The sequence below is a fragment of the Dermacentor andersoni genome, chromosome 10 (assembly GCF_023375885.2).
Source record: "Dermacentor andersoni chromosome 10, qqDerAnde1_hic_scaffold, whole genome shotgun sequence".
NCBI classification, from domain to species: domain Eukaryota; kingdom Metazoa; phylum Arthropoda; class Arachnida; order Ixodida; family Ixodidae; genus Dermacentor; species Dermacentor andersoni.
The window spans coordinates 129,328,824-129,354,623 of record NC_092823.1 but is presented as its reverse complement, the minus strand read 5'-3'; the positions used below and the strand labels follow the sequence as shown (position 1 = coordinate 129,354,623).

General features: G+C 46.3%; 1 protein-coding gene across 2 annotated transcripts in view; it reads right to left on the bottom strand.

Annotated features, from left to right (window-relative positions):
• LOC126543700 (atlastin-1-like) overlaps nt 1-25,800 on the bottom strand; it is a 60,874-nt gene that overhangs the window by 12,700 nt on the left and 22,374 nt on the right. Inside the window, exons 5-9 of one of the 2 annotated variants that reach the window (XM_050190806.3) lie at nt 15,370-15,546; nt 15,259-15,315; nt 10,318-10,389; nt 7,803-7,949; nt 1,277-1,516 (exon numbers count right to left, since the gene is read on the bottom strand). In XM_050190806.3, coding sequence (XP_050046763.2) covers nt 1,277-1,516; nt 7,803-7,949; nt 10,318-10,389; nt 15,259-15,315; nt 15,370-15,546 — 693 coding nt within the window. The remainder of the gene's footprint in view (nt 1-1,276; nt 1,517-7,802; nt 7,950-10,317; nt 10,390-15,258; nt 15,316-15,369; nt 15,547-25,800) is intronic. The other variant, XM_072285060.1, reaches the window with a different exon arrangement.

The window sequence follows — 25,800 nt, the reverse complement described above, 5'->3', positions numbered from 1 at the left end:
TAGTACTTCCTGTAACTACTTCGGTGTAGAACTTGATTCTAACCTTAAATTTCATCAACACATAGCCAACGTTAGGCGGAGGGCAACATATGGAATAAGGACACTTTTAAAAGCTCGGTATGTGTTTAACCAGGAAACACTACTCTCCTTATACTACTCATTTATCCATTCACATATAAAATATTGCATTGCATGCTGGGGCAATACGTATCGTACCCACTTACAATCATTACAAGTACTACAAAACCAGGCTGTTAGAATAATTACATTTAGTCCTAACCATTTCAATTCCAAATACTTATTACACAGCTATAATATTCTTACTGTGGACGAGCTTATTAACTTTAGTCTTGGTACGTTTTTATATCGACAACTGAATAACGCTTACCGCAACAGTCTGATACCTCAGTCTTGTCTAATGAATACTAATCTTACGCGATTTGCACTAAACAATAACTTTATTCTTCCCATGGTTCGCACAAATTATGGTAAGCAGAGTGTCCATTTTTCGTCCGTTTCCTTCTGGAACACACTACCTCCTACTATCAAGTCATGCAAATCATTTCAATTTAAACGACAACTAAAAGACCACATTTTATCATCTGCAACCACTTAGATAAGTATATTTTCCCCTCCAAATGTCCATTTGGCTACGCAACACAATTTAAAGTTCATTTGGTTAGGTCTCATTATCCATTTACTTTCAAAATGATGTTATAGTTCTGTAATTAGTCTAATGTAATAATTATTACACTTTTTTGCTAGCATGTCTGCTGCTGATTTGTTTAGTACTGCCAAACCTAAAACAATACTAAATTTGTTATCTTTTGAATATTTTACGCTATTTGTTGCAACTGTTTTTGTTTATATTCTTTCTTATACTCTGTACAGGAGGTCCCATTACAGTCTTTGACCTCGGGACCTCCTCCTGTATAATACTGCCTTGTACTACTATATCTTGTCTATTAATAATAAAACCTCATTCATTCAAGAGCAAAATTAGACAAAGCACCCCGCTGAGTAAAAAAATTTTCCTTTTTTTTCCTGCTTAGCTCTTCCGTGTCTAGCCAAATGCGAAACCGTCGCACTTGGAAGCAATGCTGATTCGTTACCGATCCGAGAAACCAAAAGCGCTGTCTAACGCTGCCGGACTACTTTGCGCAGTAATATACGTGCACAAGCTCCGCCCCATTAGCTTTCCCTTTGGCACGGAAAGTTGTCCGCGACTATATAAGCTCAGGCCGATCTCTCTGCCTTTCATGATGATGATGAATACCTTTCGCTTCGCAAGCGTCAGATCCACTATCGTGTGGATAATGTGTCCGGTCAGGGACGCAGCGCCCGCAGCCGCGAGGCCGGCGGCTACAATGGGCAGCTCCACCACGGCCAAAGCGATGGCTCCAACCGCCAGACCGGCGGTCACGACGCCGTGCACAACCTTGAAGACCACGCTGTCGAAGACCGTGCTCTTTTCTTTCAGGTACTCGCAGAAGAATTCGAAAGCGATGTCGATTTTCTGAAACATCAAGGACGGCGTTTAGGTTTATATTAGAAGCGAACACAATAATGAACACCGATAAGCACACTAATTTGCTCGGGTCTCTTTTGGTATCAGAAAATTAAAGGACTATATGGCTAAGTATCGATCGGTCTGGAATCCTTGTGTGGGAAGCTCTATGATGGGTCTTTTTAGCGTTGGATAGCGGCAGTATCTAGTCCTGGAAGGACACTAGTATTTTACCAAACACCAAGCTTAGAGCATATGAGAAGGCAAGGAAACGCAAATTAAGTTGATAGGTCGAGCCACTAAATCGAAATCCACGAGCCATTATGTATGTAGCCTTCGCTGAGACCGAGTGTACTGCGTGGAGCGCAGGGTTGGCAGGATTTCTTTTAAATTCAATAGAAATGAATTCGTTCAAAGGACGTATTCATCAACAGCATCTGAACTTGAGTTTCTTCGTGCAGTTTCATGGTACAAACAAAGCGCAAAGCACTGGACAACAAAGAAAGTACATAACGCAGGGTAATTGTGCGCTTTGTGCAGTTTCTATATCATGAAAATATACGCATACACTCACTAATCTGTCCGCTCGAGCTCTATGACTTACATGCGTGAATGGGCAGCATGCGCAAAGCATTGTTTCAGTACAAGGGAGGTGCTCTACTACGGAGTGTAAATACTGTCGCTGGTATAAAACTATTTACACGATATATTTACAAGAGATACATAAACAGCAGCTGAGATTCCCGAGAGGCTGTTGCAACTTCGTTATCTTCGCCGTCGTCGACGTTGTCCTCTTTTCCCACCGTAACACGACCGCCGGCGGAAAAAGCACCGACCCAGCGCGCCATCGGTAAGGGCATAGGAATGGTTAAGCCGAGACACATGGTCGACGTCGGGTGATGTGGAACCGGGTGGCATGATGGAAGTCACGGGGATTATCTCGTAAGTGACATTGATTACTTGACGTAGAACGCGGTAAGGGCCTTTGTAGCACGGACGGAGTTTCGCGGAGAGCCCCACTCGGCGGCAAGGAGACCAAAGTAATAAGAGAGAGCCTGGTGAAAAGTAGGTGTCACGATGGCGGCAATTGTAAGCGTGCCATGAGTTTCCTGCGATACCAACAAACAAGTATGGGCAAGCTGGCGCGCATGGCCAGCATGGGCGATGGCGTTGCGGGCATACTCGGTCCTTGAATCGCGTACCAAAGGGAGTGAAGTGTCCAATAGTAGTACACCGACACGACCACAGCAAGTAAAAGGGGGAATACCCAGCATTGTCGTGGCGTGATGAATTATAGGCGAACGTGACATATATAGGCAGTGCCACGTCTCAGTCCTTGTGGTCGGGTGAAGCGTATTTCGACAGCATGTCAGTAATGGTCGATTAAGACGCTCAGTAAGACCGTTGGTCTGGGGATGATAGGAGGTAGCCAGCTTGTGTTTGGTAGAATATGAGCGTAGGATATCGGCGATGACTTGGGAGAAGAAAGTGTGGCTGTGGTCGGTGATGGGCTGTCGCGGGGCGCCAATATACTAAAATGATATCCCGGAGCAGGAAATCTGCGACGTCGGTTGCGCAACTCATGGGAAGTGTCCGAGTGGTGGCATAGCGCGTCGTGTAATCAGTAGCGACATCGATCCACCTGTTGCCAGAGCTGGACTCGGGCAAAAGGCCAAGTAGATCCAAACCCATGCAAAAGAGTTGGCTCAGGTGAAATGTCGATCGGCTGTAAATACCCGGCAGGAAGCGTTGCTGGCTTTTTCCGACGTTGACAGGGCTTGCAAGCAGCTACATAGAGCCGCACGGAGCGTGCTAGGCCGGACCAGTAGAAGCGGCGGCGCACGCGGTCGTATGTGCGAGCAACCCCAAGGTGTCCGGAAGTTGGGGCGTCATGAAGCTCATGAAGCTCCTGAAGCACGGTTGAGCGGAGGTGTTGAGGAACGAAAAAGAGAAGGGGAGGACCGTCAGGATGAAAATTGCGTCGGTACAATATCCCGCCGTTGAGGTTGAACCACCGTAACGATGGATTAGTAGCAGCAGATTCTATTCGGTCAATGAGGATCGTCAAGGTAGCGTCATGGCGTTGCTCGCTGGCCACGTCCAAAAGCTGGGAAATGGAAAGAACACTTGCGGAAGCGGCCGTGTCAGCGTTGGCGGGCGTGGGTACAGGGTAACGGGTCAAGCAGTCAGAGTCCTGGTGTAGGCGACCAGATCTATACACCACAGAATAGGAATACTCTTGTAGCCGCACAGCCCATCGTCCAAGCCTCCCTGTGGGTTCTTTTAAGGACGAAAGCCAACAGAGGGCATGGTGGTCCGTTACAATAGAAAAGAGCCTGCCGTATAAATAGGGGTGGAATTTCACTACTGCCCACACAAGGGCCAAACATTCGCGCTTGATAATAGAGCAATTCCGTTCCGCAGGTGACAAAAGACGGCTAGCGTACGCGATGACACGTTCATGGCCGTGTTGAACTTGTGTCAAGACGGCACCGATTCCGTGGCCACTGGCATCGGTGGGCACCTCTGTAGGGGCTGAAGTAACGAAGTGTCTTAGAATCGGCGGGGTGGTGAGCATGGTGGTAAGGCGAGAAAAGACGGCGGCCGGAGAGGCTCTACGTGAAAACGGCACACTTTTCTTCAGATCTGTTAGAGGGCGTGCTATGGTGGCAAAACCTTTAACAAAGCGGCGGAAGTAAGAGCAAAGGCCCACGGAACTTCGGACATATTTTGCGGACTGTAGAACAGGAAACTCTTTCATGGCGCAAATTTTCTCCGGGTCCGGTCGGATGCCAGTCGCATTGACGACATGTCCAAGAACAGTAATGTCACGATGGCCTAAGCTACATTTCTTGGAGTTGAGCTGTTGACCGGCCTTGCGAAAAACAGCAAGTACAGCGGAAAGGCACTCAATGCGTGTGCTGAATGTGGGCGAGAACACATTAACGTTATGTAGGTAGCAGAGACAAGTCGAGCACTTGATTCCTTAGAGGAATGAGTCCATCATACGCTCAAAGGTAGCCAGAGCGTTGCATAGCCCAAACGGCATAACTTTTAAGTGGTAAAGACTATCAGTCGTTATAAAGGCGGTCTTTTCACTATCGATATCCTCCACCGCGATTTGCCAATATCCGCACCGTATAGGTCGATGGGCGAAAAATACTGCGCCCCCTATAGTTAATCGAGGGCGTCATCGATACGAGGTAGTGGGTAGACGTCCTTCATCTTGATGCTGCTGAGGCGGCTGTAATGGACGCAGAATCTCCATGCGCCGTCCTTCTTTTTGGCAAGCACGACAGGTGAGGCCCAGGGACTTGGCGATGGCTCAATGATGTCTTTCGCTAGCATCTTGTCTTCTTCCGTTTTGATGACGTGGCGCTCTGAAGCTGAAACTCGGTAAGGTTGCCGATGGAGGGGTGGATATCGCCTGTATGTATACGATGTTTGACAAGTGACGTCTGGCCTAGGCGTCGGTTGTTCAGGTCGAATATGTCCTTGTACGAAAGCAATAGACCGCAGAGCGTCCGCCGGTGAGAGATTCAGGGCGATATTTTCCGAGTGTCGTTGTCAGTACAGTTGGCAGACCGGAAAGGCTCACAGGAAGCATCGACGTCAAAAGACTCAAGGAAGCTAACGTCTAAAGCAGTGATCGTAGCCAGGGCGATATCTTCAGGCAGAACTTGCTTAGTGAGCCCGAAATTCACTACAGGGAGATACGTGCGATTCTCTGTGACCATCAGTATTGTATGCGGGACAGTACCGTTGTGGGTGAGAACGAGGGCAGTTATAGGAGCGGAGACGTAATAACCATAGGAAATTGGCGTAGAAGGCGACATTTCGATGTATGTCAAAATCTGTTGTGGAAGGTGAACAAAATCAGTCAGTCGTAGGCGAATTTCGTGTGGTGTCGGAGGAACGTCCAGCAGAGGCAAGTCAAGACGCACAGTACTTGATGAACAATCGATGAGCGCTGAATGGGCAGAGAAAAAGTCTAGGCCTAGGATGAGGCCCGTGGGGGCATTGGTCAAGCACAGTGAAAAGGACGACAGTATGGCGGCCGGAAGTGCTCACACGTGCAGTACACATTCCGACCACGGCCACCATGCTGCCGTCGGCGATTTGTACGAACCGAGTAACGGCAGGCGTAACAATTTTCCTTAAATGGCGGCGAAGGCGGCTGGTCATAATCAGAATGTGTGCTCCGGTATCTATGAGTGCTGTGACGGGTGTGCCATCAACTTGGACGTCAAGAAAGTTAGGTGTCGTAAACCACGTCAAAGGAGGATTTTGCGGCGAATCCGACATTGCAGCACCACCTCGAGGTGCCGCATCACCTTGTTTTCCAGCTGGAACGGTCCTGGGTAGGTCGGTGAGGGCGAGCGGTGAAGCTGGGGCCGACGTACAGTTGAAAAAAGAAGCCTAGGAAAAGCATTTAAATAGAACAATCACGTGTCGCAATAAGAAAAGACACCTGAAGTGCTCATTACATGAGCGTGTTAACGGAAATACCAGCAACTAATATAACAACGTGTTATGCAAATGAACGCAAGTCACAACGTTAGTTAACGCAGGGGCAATCAATAGAAATGCTAAGTCATTTAAGGTTGCAAGCTTGGACGAGTTGGTATTAGTGTACAGTGGTGTATTGCGCAGCACACGAGTGGCTTTAGGAAAAGTACGCAGGAAAAGGAGCGCTGACTTCCAACCGACATTTTATTTTCGAGTAGAGCAGTGTATATACGAAGGTGTCTAGAAAGAAAAGACCAAAGTACAAACCAAAACCAAGGCAAGTCAACTCGCTTATAGCACGCGTCCACGATTGCCCCTCAACCAGGCCAAGTAGTCACGCTCAAGGCTAGTGCGATATTCACTGGCGCGATTTTTACTGCGCCAAGGTCCCAGTAAACGCATGAAATAAAAGCAGAAGAAATTTTGTAAGCTCGGAGACTGCTGCAGCGTAAGCGCTCCATTATCGCACTATCACGCCTTGGGAGAGTTGATTACTTCGCCGGGTTAAGGGGCAATCGTGGACACGTGCTATAAGTGAACTGACTCGTCTCTGTTATCCCTGGTCTTGCTTTTTTAGACAGTTGTGTCTGTGTACTGCTCATCCCGAAAATAAATATCAGTTGGAATTCAGCGCTCTTTCTCCCGGTACTTTTCCTGAAGTCCTTCACGCGCTGCGCAAAACATCTCTAAAATCATTTAAGACTGGCGAAGTCGTTCTTTTCCTTTCTTTTTCAAAAGCCATATTCCTTCCTTCTACGTAAGAATGCTGATTACTAGATGAGATTAGAAAATAAGAGTTGCTCCTTGAAGTGATGTCTCCCAGAGAAGGCTCTCTCTGAATAACAGAAAATGATCTCGAAGATCGCGCTTTCTGCTAGCTGCATGCGCCCCAAGCGATTCGGGAGCAGGAAACACGTCATAGACGTTCAAAAGGGCCATGCTAGTTGGTGGCTGTTCATAGTGTCTCCTTATGCTGTCTACTTAATGACGAGAGCGTTGTCACCATCTTTGTTACCGTGCTCATCATTATGTGCAAAGCGCAAGAAAAAACTATGAAGGTCATCGACGCCATGCTTTGGACGCCATCTAGTCATACTTGATTGTAACTCCGAAACCTAGCACATCAGAATTCCTTTCTCAAGTTTAAAGGCCGACGGCAACGAATTTTCACATTGGCTAATTTATGGCAGAGAGAGTGAGAGAGAGAGATTGCATAGAAAGGAAAGGAGGTTAACCAGAGGTAGTTCCGGTTGACTACCTTTCACGGGGAAGGAGTAGTGGGATAAACAGAGAAAGAGTGGAAGGGTAAGAGAAAGAGAGATGAACACGAACAAACCGCATGCAATTGTGCCAAAGCTGCAGGGCTGATATTCGTTTAATTTTTGTATAACAGCCTTTAAATAGCCCCTTAGTAGACGACGCGTATACATTGTACTTAGCAGCTGTGACGTAGAAGCTAGCACATCGCCTCCGAAATTTTCAGCATGTCGCAGGCGCCGCCAAATCTCTGACGTCACGCTCAAAAGACGTGCTAGTTCTCAGCGTTCTAATTTCTTTTCCGTCATTTCCGACGAGTAGCAATGATGGTATTTTTTGCTCAGTTTCGGTATCGAAAACGTCTATTTCTGCGACTATATCACCACACATTCACTCGTATTTCAAACGCACAATTTTGCAGGCAGGCTGTTCCGTATCTACGTTAGCCGAAACAACAAACCCTTACGCGGTCCAAAATTTCGTTGCAGTAGGCCTTTAATGGACCCTACAACAAGTGGAAGGAACGTGCCTCTTCTAGCTTCTGCGAATAGAGCAGTGCCAGCTCCTTCCCGCCCATCTTGGGCGTCACTCTATACCGCTCGAACGCCTCTTCGCGGAGCCGGTAGTGGTGACCCTGCATGATCTCGCGAGTGACGTCGCCAGGACCCTGCCACACCTGCAAGCATTCAGGAACTGTCAGTCCACTGCAATTCCTCTTGCCGTAGAAAAGCATAGTGCCGCGCAAGATGGGCTCTGCGGCGACGATGGCTACTATATGGCGCCAGAGTAGCGCATATCGTCTGTTCAGGGATAACGCCGTTGATACCATATATAGAAACAAAGCGCTGCATGAGCGGAGGTCTGTCTGCGGTGGCTGTTGTGAATCGCGCCCACATGTCACCCACGCGCTGCCTCTCACGATCTTCCAATTAGCGAGGCCGTCGTGCAACACTTGGCCACCACGTTTGCAACGTGCCATGCGAGACAGATTGTCCGCGCCAGCCAATATATCGCCAAATAGAAACACTATTGAGCTGTGCTCAAATTGCATTAGGTAGTATCGAAATCGCCGCTGCATTTTTTCTCAGCAACCACTGCACCAAATTTGATTATGATTGTTGATTCAAAAGAATAGTTAAAGTCTATGAACTGTTGGACACAAATTTTTCTAGTTAGGCCGTCGACTTTTTGTTAAGATTGTTGAAAATCACAAATATTGAGAAAACGAAACTATGAATTTTACGATGCTTTGACTTGGCAATGAAAACTGATTTCGCTATTCTATAAATTGCAGCTACTAGTACATTTATTTGATTTGATAAAGTAATATATTGTCCCGGTGTAGTGACGATGAAGAACACAGTAGCGAAACTGTAAATCCCGAAACAACTCTTTATTGGGCGAACCCGTGCCCAAAAAAGCAAGCGAGACTTGAAGCACAATGACAGCGACCAGCACAGTCGGCGATCGTCGAATCCGGATCTGTGGGTTACGCGCGTCGGCTTTTATACATGGTTCGTCGAAGGTTCCAGTGTAACCGCTGGTGCTCGCATACCTCTCAGAAAATGCAACACTGTTCGCGTCGCACACACAATTTGATTAAACAAAGCTCGGCGAAATTACACACAACAGATAGAAACAACCATAACCTTCGAGTTAGTTCCAAATTATGAAGGCGCGTCTTGCGCTTTGCAATGTTAACGGCTGAAATTCAGTCCCAGGAAAAAGGATAAATGATAACACGTGTCAATGCCCCCCCCCCTCTTAATAGCATTGCTTCAAATGCGAGAGCAAGAAACTAAATCACACGTAGTATAGAAAAATAACAAACAAACATACAAAGTCCCAGAGTTCGTTAGCGCCGGTAGAAGGGCTTAAGGTATCTTTCCAAGCATGAAAGAAGCCCGCGAATACACAAAAGATTGCTGTGCGACTGGCCGCTCGATGCGCTTTGTGTGTATTCGCGGACGTTTCTCATGCTTGGGAAAATACTTTTATGTAGCATGTATTTAGCAACAGAAAACTTTATAGGGAGTTTTTCATATTGCTCTACAATTTTCTCATTGACAATTTTCATCTAACTATATTTGAGCAGTTAATTAATTTATTAGGACTAATTATGTAATCAGGCGGAATGGGAAGTAACCTGACTATCTCCAAGCGATAGCAAACATTACCTTCGTTCTGTCGAGCTACGTGACATTTGCATATATTTAACGTTTGGCTCAAGTTACGTGGGGCGCTTTCTATATTTAACGTTCCTTTATTTCTGCCTCATTCTTTACAAAAAGAAAAGTACGAATACCAGGGCAAGAGCAAAAAGTCGCTGTTTCAGCGACTTGAAGAAGGCGCCTGCCCCGATTGCATTTGGCAGCCGACATTGTAAATACATCACCGACACCTGCATGGAATAATACACCCGAGAAAATGCGCTTGAACATGTGCATATCGGCATGACAGAAAATTTTCATATTTCGCATAGTGCAAAGCTCTGTTTGAAGACGGTCACAGACTGATATACCAAGATGAAATATTCTCTTTTTCAGCCACAGAAAAAAAACAACATTAGAGCACAAAGAAAAGCTTGCGAGAAAAGCGCCAACAAACAAAAACGGCGAAGAAGAAAGTTGACACAGACCTTATTCGCGACGAACGTTAATAACGCAAAGGTGCACCATATATAATCAAAATAACGCAGTGCCACCTCTTCTCCTTCCCCACAAGACCTTCAAAAATTAGTTATAAAGCGCGTGCCCGTTTTGTGTATTTCGTTCTCTTCGTTTTTTCGCTCTATAATACTTCCACCATGGTATAGTGCAGTTTGTACTGAATTCCTAGGTTCTCACAGAGTACAGCTGAAGCTTGCTGGAAAATACGAGTGTTACCGCTTTTGTTGGACTCCCCGCGGTGTTCATTTGATACGAAAGGTTTCATGTATTTATTTATATAGTGATTGATAACGAGGAGTGTGAGGGCTTCTTTACCAGATTAAATGCATACCAACATTCTAGGGCTTCAGTTTCCTTACGGTACAAACCACTCACTTTCAACATACTGGTCGTGTAGAAATCTAAGGCAATTTCCATGGCTGCACGGATGCTTGCCACCTCGGTCACCTGGAGAGAGAAAGAGACAGTTTGTTGAAAGACAGATGTATCCGTCCATATACATGCTGATCTGCTCTTCGGTATAAGGAGGAGACCAAAAAGTTCTAGGGAAGGGCTGCTAATTGTTGCTCATTAAATGATGCGAACCAAGGAAAAATGGGTCTCTGGAGCATCGGTTACCCCACAACGCCTAAAACAAGCACCAGCGGAAAAATATGAAGGAAAACAAAAAGAACAAAATCCTATAGCAAGGAAGGGTTGAACAAATCGTGTAAGTCAAACGTAGCGTTGCCATACTTCATGAAAAATGTGACAAAATTAGCAAAGGAAAAGAAACCACGTAGGTAGAGATGACAGCATTGTTTACGTGTCAGTAGGTAGCAGAATTCTAAGCTTTTCTTTAACACGAAGGGAGCTTTGCCTATGCCAATTTCAGAAGGCCAATTTCAGAAAGCTGGAGCAAAGCAGTCCTATGCCTTCGAGTCCTAAGGAAGGGTATGGAAGGGTTCTATACCTCCATACCAAGGATGGCACCAAGGACGACAGCTCAGCGTAAGAGGTCATGCATACATTTGGCGTTCGAAGCAAGGATTTTCGTCTCTGTGCACAGGTCATTCAGCAATGGCGGAACAGAAGGAGCTGCAGCTTGGAGTCAGCGCTTCGTCAACTCGGATTTGCCGTGGCCAAGACAAGACCCTTTGAAAGTAGCAGGGAAACTTTGGCAAGTTTGTGTACGTTTATACTGGACAATACACATCGCTAACAAACATGAGTACGAAGTCGTTAGTATCACAGGCGAGTGCTAGTCACAGTCATCCATCGACAATATGGCCCATACCGCGTTATGTGGATTGGCCAAGAAATGGGTGGTCTATTTCAAGTTATAGCCACAAATAAAGCTTCAGGACTGCTACACAGTTGAGTGCTGTTGAAAAGTGAAGTTGCACGTTAAAGATGAAAGCAATAATAGCAAGAAAAGTCAATTATCATTTAAGTACAGATAAAGTGTCCGACGATTACGAAATACTCCATAACATGAAATTCGATCTGAGCTTGATACGTGATTTCATTGCGCGATATATTGAGGCAAAGAATTTGAGACCGAAACCACCGCACTTTCTGACGAAACCACCGCGTCGGCATCTTCTCAGAGGGCGGGGCAGTACGGGAACGCTGGCATGATGAGCGGCATCTCAGCCAGTTGTGGAAGACGACGACGAACGCGCGAACAGTGCCACGAGCGCGTAACGCTTAACCCAGGAATGGTCGCCTAGGAGCTGCGCTCTAATATGACATACAAGTTGAGCAGGCCACTCGCTTACACTGCACAAGAAATCCCTAGGGAGAACACTTGACTCTTCCGGTAATCCCTTCCTTTGGGGCTACCATGTGGGGCATAGCTACAAGAACATTTGTGATGCCCTCTGAAAATTTCTGCACGAGACAAAAAGAACTGAATGCTGAAATTGCCCTGTTACTTTTTATGCTAGCATAATTACTTGATGCAATGTTTAGATACTTTAGCTTTGAAATCTCTAGCAGTTGACATCTTATTTTACAATTTCATGCCAACTTATTTTTCTCTCTTCACCGCCCCATTTATGGCCCATCCCCCAGAGAGGGGTGCGCCATTTAACAAAGGAACAACATTCTTGAGGCACCAAATGAAAGAATATCAGGTTCTGTTATGTCCAGGTCAAGCGCTGCTGTGCGATCCTACTTTGATTTCTTCGTCCTCGTCTTTGTTAGTGCTGTTTATTGTCAAGTATGAACGAGTCACTTTGTCGGATCGCTGGCTGCAAGCTGAGGATTCCATTTTTCGCCCAGCGCTTATTATTTCGAATTAAACATGCAAAAGCCTATCATTTAATTCTAGAACTTGCGGGTGCTCCTAGCTTTCTGATAATTGCACGATTATTTGGCGTAGCAGTGACAAACACGCGTGGGAAATCGTCAAGTCAAATCGATTTTAAAGCTAAGTGTTTCGTTCTGAACGTGAAAAGTCATTTCGAAGATGGAAGACTGCGTTAACGCTCCGTCCTTCTCCTTATCGAATTAGAAATCTAGTATATTGGGCACGCGATTCAACCACATCAAAACAAGATTATTTGCTGCGTCTTCGTGTTACCATGTTTTTGTACTTTCTTTCTTCCCCGGTATAGATTTACTTAACTTCAGGCAGCGCCGCGTTTTTTGAACAACCTGTTCCCTTGATCGTGACCTGCCCCCTTTTGAATTTGCAACTCGCACAAGCTCACGCCCTGTTCACCTCTTCAAGCTTCCCTCTGAATCTTTTGTGCTGTTGGAAGTGCCGCCCTTTGAGGTAATATATGAATGCCCCGCTTGTCGCTACTTGGAAGAGTAACCGCAGTTTCGGCCTGATTCAACTGGCTCCTACCACGCTCTGACTCGGCATGCAACAATGTGTATTCCACTATTGGTAGCTATTACAGAGTCCAGCAACCTGGATCGAGTTGGTTGAGCTCGCTCAGCATTACGACGCAGACAGCGTAGATCCCGATATACTGAATCCAGATCGAGATAAATCGCGCTCGAGGGTGCCCGTGTAGAAGCACCCGACCCGGGTTGAACTCGACAGCGCTCCAAAGTGCCTCAGTGACAGGGGTATAACTCACCAAGTGTCCATATACCTCAGAGATGTCACAGTGGTTGTGTCGGGCGACGCAATGGTAAAAGCGTCACTCTTGGTACTTGTGAGGCGGCTTCCCACGCGGCTTCTTTACGTTCTTTTTGGTCATTAACGAATCCTTTGCCTCTTTCTTCATTTTCGTTTCTAACGTGCAGTAAGATCGCGACACATAACTCAGCTCGCTGCACTTGCGCGAAGCCGCGCCGCTGCTTCCGACGCTCGTCGGTGGCACCCAGCGGAGGCTACGAGCAAGCGCGACTTACTTGGCTCTTGACTATGACAACATGAGCAGCGGTGCACGCTTTTCTCCTCTCTTTTCCTTTTTTTTGCGCAACCTGCCCGGAAATATGGAGAATTTTAGGCGCATGTGTCAGCCACTCGTGTTTTCGAGGCTGTTGTAGCACTGAACGGCACAGGCTTTGGCAGACAAATGCACGGTAGACAGAATCTCGCCGCCCATACTCTCGTGCACAACACGCCTACGCAACCACGCTGCTTGACGGCTCTTTCGTTTCTTCCCATGAGCTGCGCTGCTGCGCAACATCCGCAGCGCCGCCCAGCACCAGTCGGGAAGTCTATTTCGACAAACCGAATTTATTATGACCCGCCAGAGCGTTTTGAAACACTTTAAAGCGACCAGCCAAATGTGCCACAAGTAAACAAGCATTATATCACGCGCCTAAAGAGCCACATGAACCGAGTTCAGACAATGACCACGACGAATCGCGCTCACAACGCTGGCGTGATGAGGAGCACCGGCAGCGGGGGGCGTGCGCAATGCTTGTTGCATAGCTGACGTTCCATACTGCCACTCCCTTCATTACTTCGACTGTATCGCATATTAGAAACACAGCAGATCACCTGACTTCAAACAGTGGACCCGCAGGGAGAACAGCGCGCATCAAGCTACTAGTCTTCTCTGCTCCCCCTGGCAGCCACAAATCAATTGATATCCAACACGCAGCACGCGGGCCGGGAAGGCTTGGCGCATAACTTGGGGGGCGCCGCCCATAACCGCCTGGCGCACTGACTAACGGTATTGGTGCATGCGCACCGATGCATGCATCCGCATAAAAGGTGAGGCCTGCGTCCCTCGGGGGTTGTTGTCTGGCCGGCTGCGCGACACTCGAGTTGTGTGAGTAAACGCTCTTGTTCGAATTGAGCACTCATGCCTGTCTTTCCACCTGGCTTCGGAAGGGTACAGTAAGCGAACCCCACAAGCTTTATGGCTAGCCAGGCTGCGCATGCGCTTAGCGGCCAGGAAATCATGGGGGCGAATTCACGCATTGATGATCCGTGCATTTACTGCCGCCATGAAAAGGAAATTGGGTAAAGTTACAACGTCCAGCCTTGGCAGACAAAATACACCGCGTGGCTGCACAGGCGCCAGGTCAGCTTCAGATGCGGTGGACTCCGCGAGACGTTAGGTATTGCCAGTCACATTTACAAGCCGACACCGCTATACACAGTGGGCTACCATCTACTTTTGGCGTACCTATGCCAAGTGACCCACAGGGCAATTTCTTCCAGCGAAAGGAGATTCTCCACGCCACCGCACGAGATTTAGCCCCGTATTCCCAAACCATCCTCGACTCGAAGTTCTTCCTCCACTCGAGCTGAGTACAGCGCCACCCATCGACAGAAGAAGGTGTGACGCTTCCCAAGAATTGACGTTGAGTGTCAATGAAGCGCAGTGACACTTCAGTCGAGGAACGGCGCTGCCATGAACTTTTTTGAGCCGAGGTGGCGTGTTGAGCGGAAGGACATTGAAGGATATGAAGGTTAATCCCACCGTGTCGTTCAAACCTTCCAGGCGGCATTGCCCGCAAAGGGGAGGTGGTGTTGCGGAGACTCCGTGTGGGGACGGCCCTTACCCCGTCGGTCACCTATGCCTCGCCACATCTTCATGGATCATTCGGTGATACCCTCCCATATTTCTCAGCTCCAGCATCCACAGCTACAATGAAACACCTCTCGTAGATATACCCGACCTAAACCAGATATGACGCAGCTACCTGCTAGCGATGGGCCTTCATCCAACGAGACCAGCCACTATGATTCTTGGCTCCATGGGCCCAACCATCGAGAACTACAGATCTACATCACTGAAACCGAACTGGATTTGCATATTTTAACGCCTATACCGTTGGGCAAGCTGTTGAAATAAAAAAAATAAAAAGAGTGCTACCGGGTGCTCCGGAAACCTTACGGAATTCAGAAGCACTGACCTCCATCATAGATGTCGGCTCGCGTAGCCGGTCTTTCTTGGTTGCCCTCACGTAGACCTGCAAGGACCAGTTTCCGTTAAGGCAGCTGCAAACGAAGCTCACCGAACTTACCCTAAAGTACGTTATCAGCTCCTGGCACGTTATTCTGCGTCCGTTGATTTCCTTGGGCAGCAGATTGCCTGGCTCTAATAGCAAACGCGTGAATTCCACAAGGTGTCGTTTGAAGGCATCGCCGATGTCCGACAGGCGGCCGTCGAATTCCCAAGCAGACGACGACGTTATCGCCACCTGTATGGCCCGAAGGACAAATTGTACCGTTTGAAAAAGGACCAAAATAGCGGTTTGATCCACTGGCGAATCCAGAGGGAAAGCCGTGGGGGCACTCCCCCCCCCCCCCCCCCCTGAGTATGCCGGCACTTTAGTGCTCACAGTAATAGGCATACAGCAAGCGCTCCCTCTTATTTATTTTGCATTTATTTATAAGAGCCGCTCCATGATGCCCTGGATCCGCCGCTGGTTTGTTCCGAATGTGATGCATCAAAAACGATAGCAAGGTTTACCTTTGCGTTGAAGGAGTGTCTGAAACTTGGCGTGAGGAAGAGCACCGCACCACTAGACCGAAGAAAAAACGTCGGCATCTTTCAGCATTCAGAGGAACCTTTATATAGATTTAGTTTGACGTTTGCGGTCTGTTTCCCTTAGATAATCGTAGGTATATACAATGATGCGGTATGCACACGGCTGACCTGTTGGAATGCTATAAATATAAACCAGTACTGCAACGCAGGCTTGTTGGTATGGCATCTTGGAGTACTATCGTAGTACATACAGATGAGCACGCAAGGAGGCAAATGAAAGACAGAGACATGGCGCTAACCCTTTTTTCTGTGTCCAGTTCAAGAAATGAATCCCTCAAACAACATTCTAGTTCAATGGGACCTTCGGGATCTATGTCGTACCGTTGCCCTATGCGCCACAGCAGCATGCAGAGCACGTTCTGTAAGCTTCTATTTACGGACGCAAATTCTACCGGAAAATTTCCGAATGATGTTCAGTGGATTGATTCCTTCAATTGGATTAGAAGAAGAGTTAGCGCCGTGTCCGTGTCTTTCGTGTGCCTTCTTGCGTCTTCGTCTCTATGCGCTACAATAGTACTCCGAGATGCAATGTACGCGCGCGCCCATGACACTCCTGCCAGCGACGGAAGCCAGAACACTAACTGGGCCTCCTCGGTTAGCCATCCCTGGCAGTTGCGGACTGCCCGAGGCGTGCTTTCATCCAATGAGTGTTGCGTATGCAGTGTCTCAGGCAGCCCTAAATGACAAATTGCAGAGGTCCACTGAAAACGCATTGCCGCTGCGATCACTAGCAATGTCGATTTTAAAGCTCGATAATAAATTACGCGCTTTACACAGAGCACTTGAACGTACCCCTTAAAAGACAAAGAGACCCACTCTACCGGCTCACTGCATATGTGCGCCCAATCGTTTTCAGGGTTTCTTTAAGGTCGCTGCATCAACCCGCCATGATGGCCATCTTATAAGGCTTCTATTCAGTCCTAGTTAAATCTTTAATGGTAACGCTCAACTACATCATATATTAAAAATAGCTGTTGATTTAACTTTGTGAGAGAGAGGAAGCACAACTTTTATTTCCAATATTTGGAAAGATTGGCGAGGGTTGGCTACATTTATTTATTTATTTATTTATTTATTTATTTATTTCCTGCAGCGCCCGAAGGCATTATTGCAGGGGTGAATGCACAGGGTTACATAAGCTCGGATAAAATACATAACTGATCAAACAAAAATAACAAAACAGAAAGGTTCACGCCGCTATAAATTCAACAGAAATGCTCTGAACGATGCTTCAGTACAACAATCGACAATTTCCTGAGGTAGCTGATTCCACTGTGATATTGTGTGTGGGAAAAATGAGTGCTGGAAGACGTATGTTTTACAGATAATTTATCTTATTTTTAAAGAGTGGTCACTTCTGTCAGATAAGAAATGAGGAAGTAAACGGTAAGTTCTTTTATCTATTTTAACCATACCGAAATAAATTTAGAAAGCATTTCTAATCTCATGCATACTCTAATAAGGGTCTTACGTGTGAAAAGTAAAGTAGTTCTTTAATTTTGGGAGGAGCTAACCGGAAGTTGCGCTTAAAAAAATTTAGCATTTTACAGGCTTTCGCTGCAACATACACAAAGTGCTTAGTACAAGTTAAATTCGATGAGAAATAAACACCAAGATAATTATACTCAGTTACTCGCGATAGCTGGACGCTGTCTAATGTATAATGAAACAGGTATTGATCTTGTTTACGTGTAAAGGAGACGTATTGAGACTTACTGGGGTTCAAAGACACTTGCCACCTAACACACCAGCGCGTATACAGTCCAAATTGGGTTGCAAGTAGTCGTGGTCAGTGAAAGACCTAATAAGGTGATAAATCACACAATCATCCGCGCACAGACACACTTTGCATGACCCAACCTGTAAAATATCATTGACGTATACCAGAAACAGCAATGGCCCCAAAACAGATCCTTTGGGAACTCCCGAAGTAACAGCAATATAATCGGATTGTGAGTTATTAATCACAACACATTCCATGCATTCTTGTAGATAACACTTAATCCAATCAAGCAATGAAGGAGAGATACCGAGGGATGATAGCTTATGTAACAGCAAAACTTGGGGCACAGAATGAAATGACCTTTTGAAATCTAGAAATATACAGTCAATCTTTACACTGAGATTGAATGAATGAAAAAGATTGAGGCTGAATTCTAGGAGCTGTGTCGAATAAAAAATGACCAGACCTAAAAGCATGCTGATATTCGCTAAGGATAGGATAGGATAGGAATAACTTTAATAAAGTGCCGGCAAACGACGATTTAACGAGTCGTGACGCTGGCCAAGCGTCGACCCGGGGTTATACTCTACTCTGCACTAGCCCCGTTGGGCCCGTTTGTAGTGGGTCACGAGGCTTGTGCTTTTCGAGCGCACCCCTGGCCTGCTGGACGGCCCATAGTTGTGAGTCCTTGTCTGTAGACTGCAGTGCACTTTGAAGTTCTGGCGGGTAAGTCCTGGAGGTAGCTGCCGTCGGGAACCTGGCACAGTCCCACATGATGTGCCATTGGTCCGCCGGACCCGCTGCACAAACACCACACAGCCCACTCGGATAGAGCTCTGGGTGAAGCACGTGCAGCATTGCGGGGGCGAGGAGTGACGCGGTCTGTATTTGTCTTAGGATTACGGCCTCCTCCCGACTGAGTGCCGGGTGGGGAGGCGGCATTGTCCGTCGAGCTAAGCGGTAACACTTGGTTACTTCGGCATAACTAGTCAATCTGTCCTTGGTTTCGAACCACCACACGGAACGGTCACTCTCGGGGGCGCGGAAGGTAAGCGCTCGCGCCGCCGAATGGGCCGTCTCGTTGTGGTTCGGTGAGGATGCACACTCGCCGGCGTGCGCCGGGAACCTATTCGCTAAAAATGATTGTTTTCTAGATGTTTTATTATGGCACTGTATACTATGTGCTCCAGTATTTTACTACACACACTCGTCAGAGAAATTGGCCTGTAGTTGGAGACAATATCTTTTGGGTCACTTTTCTGGATTGGTACCACGTTTGCAACTTTCCACTCCTTAGGTAAACAAGAAGTACTTAACGATTTCTCAAACATAATAACCAGATAGTGGGCCATTCTGTCAGAACAAGTCTTTAACACATAGGACGCTATACCAGCAGGACCACTTGCAGAAGAAACATTTATATTGTCAAGTAACTTAAGTATACCACCGTGTGCCACAACCAGTTCTGACACAGGTTCGAACACATTGTCGGGAATACGCAGTAATTCATTATGACAGGGAGTTGTGAAAGAAGGCTGGAAATAAAGATTGAAGCAAGAAGCGTTATCGAAGCCTTCGGTAAGAAGTACACTGTCGTTTTTTTAAGCTCGGGATGCCAACTGACTCGGTTCTTATTGTTTTTAAACATTTTCACATTTCTTTTGGATTATTTTCTAACTCAGTACATGATTAGTACATGACCGGGGTAGTTGGAGAAGTATGGGAGAGGCCTTTGCCCTGCAGTGGGCGTAACCAGACTGCTGCTGCTGCTGCTGATGATGATGATTTTCTAACTTTGGACCCAATGCTAAGAAGTATAGCAACCCTGTTTTTTTGCTTTTATATCTGTTCCAAGGGACTTCAGCATCACAAATACAGAAGGGTTACGCTGCTTTGTATAAGCATTCAGAAGACGATGTTTCTTATTAATCAATCGCTTGACCTCCCGAGTAACCCAATGCGTATCACTACGTTCTTTTGCAGAGAAATGTTCACATAGAACATGAGTGTCAACCAACCATTCTAGCGTGGAGCAAAATGTATTCCATAGGGTATTGCAATATGTGGACTGAGCTACCTAAGTGACTGAATTCCTGCAAGAATATGGCAAGATCATTAGATAATGGAACATAATTGCCTTTGTAAAAAAAATCTTCCTTGGGTGATCATGTGCACATGAGAAGGGGACGTTCTGAACATGTGTTACAATGCAGTCATGATCACTAATACCGGAAACTACAGCGTTGTCAGACACAAGCAATGGCTGGTTTCAAAAAAGCAGGTCTAAGACAGAGGAGCTATTCGGACTACATAGAGTAGGTTGAGTAACAAACTGATAGATATCATTGGTAACTGCTGCCTCGTGGAACGCTGTAGACAGAGCGGATGAATTAACAAGGACAGGCTTATTGTGAACCCACCTAACGTCAGGCACATTGAAATCACCGCCAATGAGATAGCCATTATTTATTGTAGAAAGAAACTCGGAGAGGGCTGTGAAGGTCTCAGGCGGTATGGACGCGGGGGAAAGGTAAAAGGAGCCAACTGTCAGCAACTGCCCAGTTTGAAATCGTATATTGCACCAAGCTGACTCGGGAGAATCAGTTGGGACTAACACGGGAGACGATTACAAGCACGAATAAACAAGTAGAAAGACTCCAACGCCATTAGCATTGCGATCGGAACGGTACACGTGAAACCCAGGCGGAAAAACTTCGGAACTAACAACAGATTGTTCGAGCCAAGACTCCGTACCTATAATCACATGAGGTTTGACTGAAGAGGTCAAAGTAGCAAATTCATCAATGTTGTTTTTTATGCTTCTGCAGTTCACGACCAAATTGGTAAGTTCTGAATTTGGATTTGAATTTGGACACGAACACATTGCTTTGAAGACTGATTGTTTGGGCACCACCACTTTTGCAACTTTTTCAATTCAACAACAATATCCTGGGTACTATTATACACATATCACTTCTTATCAACGACTAGCTTATCGTATCGAAGTTTAAAAGAGCAATTCAATGTTTTTGCATAACTTAGAAGTTTAGATCGTGCAAGCCTGACGTCAGGGCTGAAATCCTCACAGATGGTAAAGTTAGTACCACGAGATAGGATACGTTCCTCATCTTTGAAGTTAACAAACCTAATAATGACCGGTCTGTTTTTGCTTTCGTGAGATTTATCAAGCCAGTGAGCACGCTCTATACTTTCCGGAGTAATCTGTTCACCCAGTTGCGTTTGGAAGAAAGAAAGTACTTTTCCCTCCGATTCATACCATGTCTCATCGGCTGGATCATCCAGGCCAAAAATAATGAGGTTGTTTCTTCTGGATCTGTTGCTCTCGTTATCAAGCGACGCCCTAAGCTTCGTCATATCATGGCGAAGGGCATCAAGAGAGCACGAAGCTGAGGCTGCATTGCGCGTATCAATCTGCTTGAGAGAATGCATATCAATTTCCAGAAGATTCACCTTGCTAACAAGGGCTTGCACTGACGTGTTCCGTACATTTCATTGTTCTTTAACAACTTTTATTTCCTGAGGAAACCTCGCCCGATTCATATCCAAGCCTTTAACAACTTCAAAAATTTCAGCAATCTTCAGCGACATCCCTTCAGTGATGCACTGGAGGTGACCTCGGTCCCGTGGATGGAGGCTGCCTCCAGCGCAGCGTTACTGATATTGCGTTTTCAAATGTGAGCTAGCCATGGTGGTCTCCCAGTCGTTGTTCTTGATATTTAATGCATGCTTTCTTTTGGGACACCGCCAAATTATGTGGAAGATGTCTATGATGCCACCGCAAAGGTTGCAGTGGGGATCGTAGATCTCTGGATATATTCTGTGCATAGGGGCTCGCGTTGGAAATGCCCGTGCTTGCAGTCTCCTCCATACCCATTCCTGTTTTTCATATAATTCTTTATGTCCTTGCGAATATTTCTGTCTACCGAGTTGGTAGTGCTCGGTGATTTCGTTGTAGCCGAGTAGCCGTTTGGTTTGGTTTGGTTTGGAGCCTGTAGATATAGCACAACCCACTACGGGGGATTGGCCATGAATCGGGCGGCAGTGGGTTCAAAAAGAATAAATGCCTAAATAGAATTTTTTTTACTGAAAATGTGATATTAAATTAATTCTAATCGTTAATAATAATTTTCATGCTATAGTTTCTTAAAATTAGAAGTTAATATATATTTTTTTGGTTTCTTGTTTTGGAAAATAAAACAGTAAAATTAGCATGGAAGTCTCCTTGTTTCCATTATAAAATTATATATGGCATCACATACGTTCCTATTACAGTGTCCTAGTGCCGACGCCCCCAGAGACAGAATGATAGGTAGCGTGATGGCTAATCCAAGTTGGCGGAAGGGACCTTCTAGAAGTCGTTTTCTATGCACTTTGAACCTACGACACTCAAGAAAATAATGATCCATAGTTTCGGGTTCATTGCAGTAAAAACATTTAGGAGAAGGTGCCAAACCAGACCTATGGGAATAGAAATTAAGCCGTGGTATTCGGCAACGCAGACGCGTAAATGAAACTTCAAATTTTCTTGTTGCACACCATACACTGTGCCAAGGAAATCTAAGGTGCTGAAAATCGGCGTTATCTAATACACATGATTTGGCATGTTCTTCTTGAATGGAAAATTTTTTAAATCTTGCAGAAGTGACGTATGCCGAAGGTATGCCGAAGCCGTTCTGCCGGGTTTTCGCCCACTTCATCTTCGTCTCCGCTTAGTCCTCTAAACCGGTATGCGAGTCCGTGGGCGAGTGCGTCAGCAGATTCATTGCAGGAGATATGAATGTGCAGTGGCCCAATTCAGAAGCTTTCTGATATTTTTGGGTATTGAATTTAGCAGTCTAAGCGCCTTTTTGGACATTAGGCCGTTTGCGTAATTAATAATAACTGTCTGAATCACTGATAATTGTTCTCTCACCTTCTATGTTGATAGCTAGGGCTATTGCGCATTGCTCCACCGCTTCTATGGAATCGCACGAAATGGTGGCAGTGACTTTCATAAACTTTTACTAAGCCACCCCCCCCCCCCCCCCGCCCCAGAATATAAGTGTAAGAAAAAAGTTGGCAGTCACTTAAGTATCCTTACGGGATTTGAATGCGAAAAGATGACTTTTCTAAGTAATCACCTTAGATTAAAATCTGCCTTAATCCATATTAACCCACCTTAATCCACATTAACCCACCTTAATCTTAGTTATTCCATCTTAATCCAGTTTATTTTACCTTAATTCACATTACTCCACATAATATACTTTATTCCACTTTAAACCACTTTATTCCAATTTAAACCACCTTAATCCCCTTTTATGGGTGGGCCAAGTCAATGTTGGGAGTGGACCAGGTTGGTTTTGAACATGTGTCATCTCAATTTTCGAATAGCGCAAAATTAATTTTTTTAGGTGTGGGATACGGCGTCCGTCCGACACCGTGGCTGCACACCGTGGGATTTCGCAGTGCGAGCCGCAGCAGCTCCGGCGCCGGGAATGTGACGTCATCACTTGGTCACGCGGGTTTTGGTATCATCACCGGACGGGCGCCTGATTTTCCGCTTCATGAGGCACATAATGTTTTCGTATTAATACTTTCAATTATGCTACATCACGCTGACGTACCGGCGATGGGGTTCTCGAGCAAAATTAAGAAACGGTACCTCTGACCTTCAATTTCTTTTTTTTCTAACCAACATAATAGTGCGAAATTAACAAAAATTATGTTTTGAAAAAGTACTTTCCGAGTTTAAACTGCTGTTGTCTTTCTCTTGGCTTAATTTCCCGTTTGCAGTTCTTTCTTATTTTTTTGATCGTTCGCGTTAACGAGACGTTAGATTTATGGATATTTTTTTATGCGCACAGGATGCCATTCTATGAGCGTTGTCGTGTTTTATTTTAGTCTTTTTGATTTTCAACTCGTTCCTCATTTGCTTTTTGCTTCCCAACTTCCTATCTTCAGTGTTTGTTGGTCCCCTCCTTCTTGAACGCAGTTGTGTATTCCCCGGAGCACTTACCAGCCTTCTTCTCCCGTTCTCTGCATCTCTATCAGTTGAATATATGTGTTCCCATATGGCAATAATAATATTATAGTGTCTGTCATATCCGAAGCCCACTGCGGTAGCCCAGTGGCTATGGCATTGCACTGCTCAGCTTGAGGCGCTGCTGCTGAATGCGACCATGCGATGAAGGAGGAGTACAGAAATTATCGTGTACTGCGCACTGGGCGCACATTATTGAAACCCAGGAGGCCAAACTGAGCCTGAGTTTTCCACTAAGGTGTGTCGCAATTAAATTAAAGCTCGATGTAACGGAATTATCGATGTAACGAAGTGTTTATCTATAACTTTTTGTCCATAGAACGCCATGTATTTCGAACCACAATATAACGAAGTGTGCATCAAGACGGTGAGTTGGGCTAGTTGGTTAGGATTCATTGTAAGGTTCATAGCAGCGCAACACAAGACACGGACAAAAGGAAGGCAAACAACAACACCAGCGCAGTGTTGTCATTTTTATTGCGAAGCAATACTACTTTAGGTCGCACTTCAGCCCGTTCCGTGGCGAGGCGGTGGTAGGCACCATTGACCTTTAGCGTGACCTCGCTGCGTGACGTCACACCACGTGACCTAGAGTGACGTCACACCAGCTGTGTAAAAACGGGGCCCCATCTCACGCCGTCGCGAGGCGAGGCGGTAGCCACCAACGGCGGCCTAACTCCCGCTCCTCTCACCAGGGGCGCTACGGTCGGTGTGACGTCACACCAGCAGTGTAAAAACGGGGCCCCATCTCACGCCGTCGCGAGGCGAGGCGGTAGCCACCAACGGCGGCCTAACTCCCGCTCCTCTCACCAGGGGCGCTACGGTCGGTGTGACGTCACACCAGCTGTGTAAAAACGGGGCCCCATCTCACGCCGTCGCGAGGCGAGGCGGTAGCCACCAACGGCGGCCTAACTCCGGCTCCTCTCACCAGGGGCGCTACGGATACTATTGCTTCGCAATCACCAGGCTTAACCAAGCTAAGCCACGGCCGTTTTTTTACCTTCCTCTTGTCCGTGTCTTGTGTTGCGCTGTTACGGACTTTACAATGAATAAAGAAGTCTGTTTGTACATAGTTTCGATATAAAGAAATTTTGCTGCCACCTCGAAGGAATGTCGAGACAATACATGAAAACTTCCGCGGACGCAGATGGTGAAATGAATGAATTACAAGTAGCTGCTTACGAACGCAGCTCTCAAATCCTATCTCAAATCGCGCGCCGCACGACAGAAAACGACCGCCGCAGCCCAGCAGCGTTATCTTTTGTATCAAGTCCAAGTGCGATAAGATCCCGCCGGGCCAGGCACGCTGTACGTTTCAAGTGCGAGTGAAACTGCGAGGGTGGTCCGAGAAAGATGGAGGCTTGATGAGCGTAGTCTTCCGCACGAGCAAGCCGAAAGGATGGAGGGGAGCGCGTTCACGAGAGGAAGGGGGGTAGAGAAGTGAGGGGGGGCAGGTTGGCGAGCGTCTCCTTTCCTCACACAACCGTGGCTGCGTATGAACGTCAGCTCAGCTGGCCGCGTGTGAAAAGAGTGGGCGTGCCGAGATGGCGTGATGTCTTGTGCGCTGTCTTCCTGAGTTACGTAATCTCGAGTTTCGGAGATAGAAATTTGAAATTGAGATTGAAATTGAAACGAGATTCGGCGTTGAAGTGAGAGGCAGACGGCGCATTCACTCCCCGCTGCCAATTCTTTTTACGATAGCGTGGTCCTACTACGGTCGACACTAACAGCCACGGGCGCGGAGTAGACGCGGAAGCGTGGCTGGCTTTGCATAGTACCACCGATGTGAAGATAACGTCTAAACAGCATAAAACCATATATTTTGGCGCCAACATTCAGATTGAACAAATTAGGCTTCCTTCTCATTCAAATTGCCTTTTTCCGATTGCCCGATAATTCGGAATGTTTTGCTGACCCATTAGTGCAACGAAAATTCATCGGCGGCTGCACTTATTTGCATAAAAGGTCAAATTTCTATATAACGAAATTTTGATATAACGAAGCAAATTGCCGATATTACCGACTTCGTTATATTGAGGTTTAACTTATATCGCGGTTTGGCCACGTAAAATTCGAGAAGTCTTTATGAAAAGTACATTCATCAGGCCTACCAAAGCCAGCTAGTTTACACTTAATAG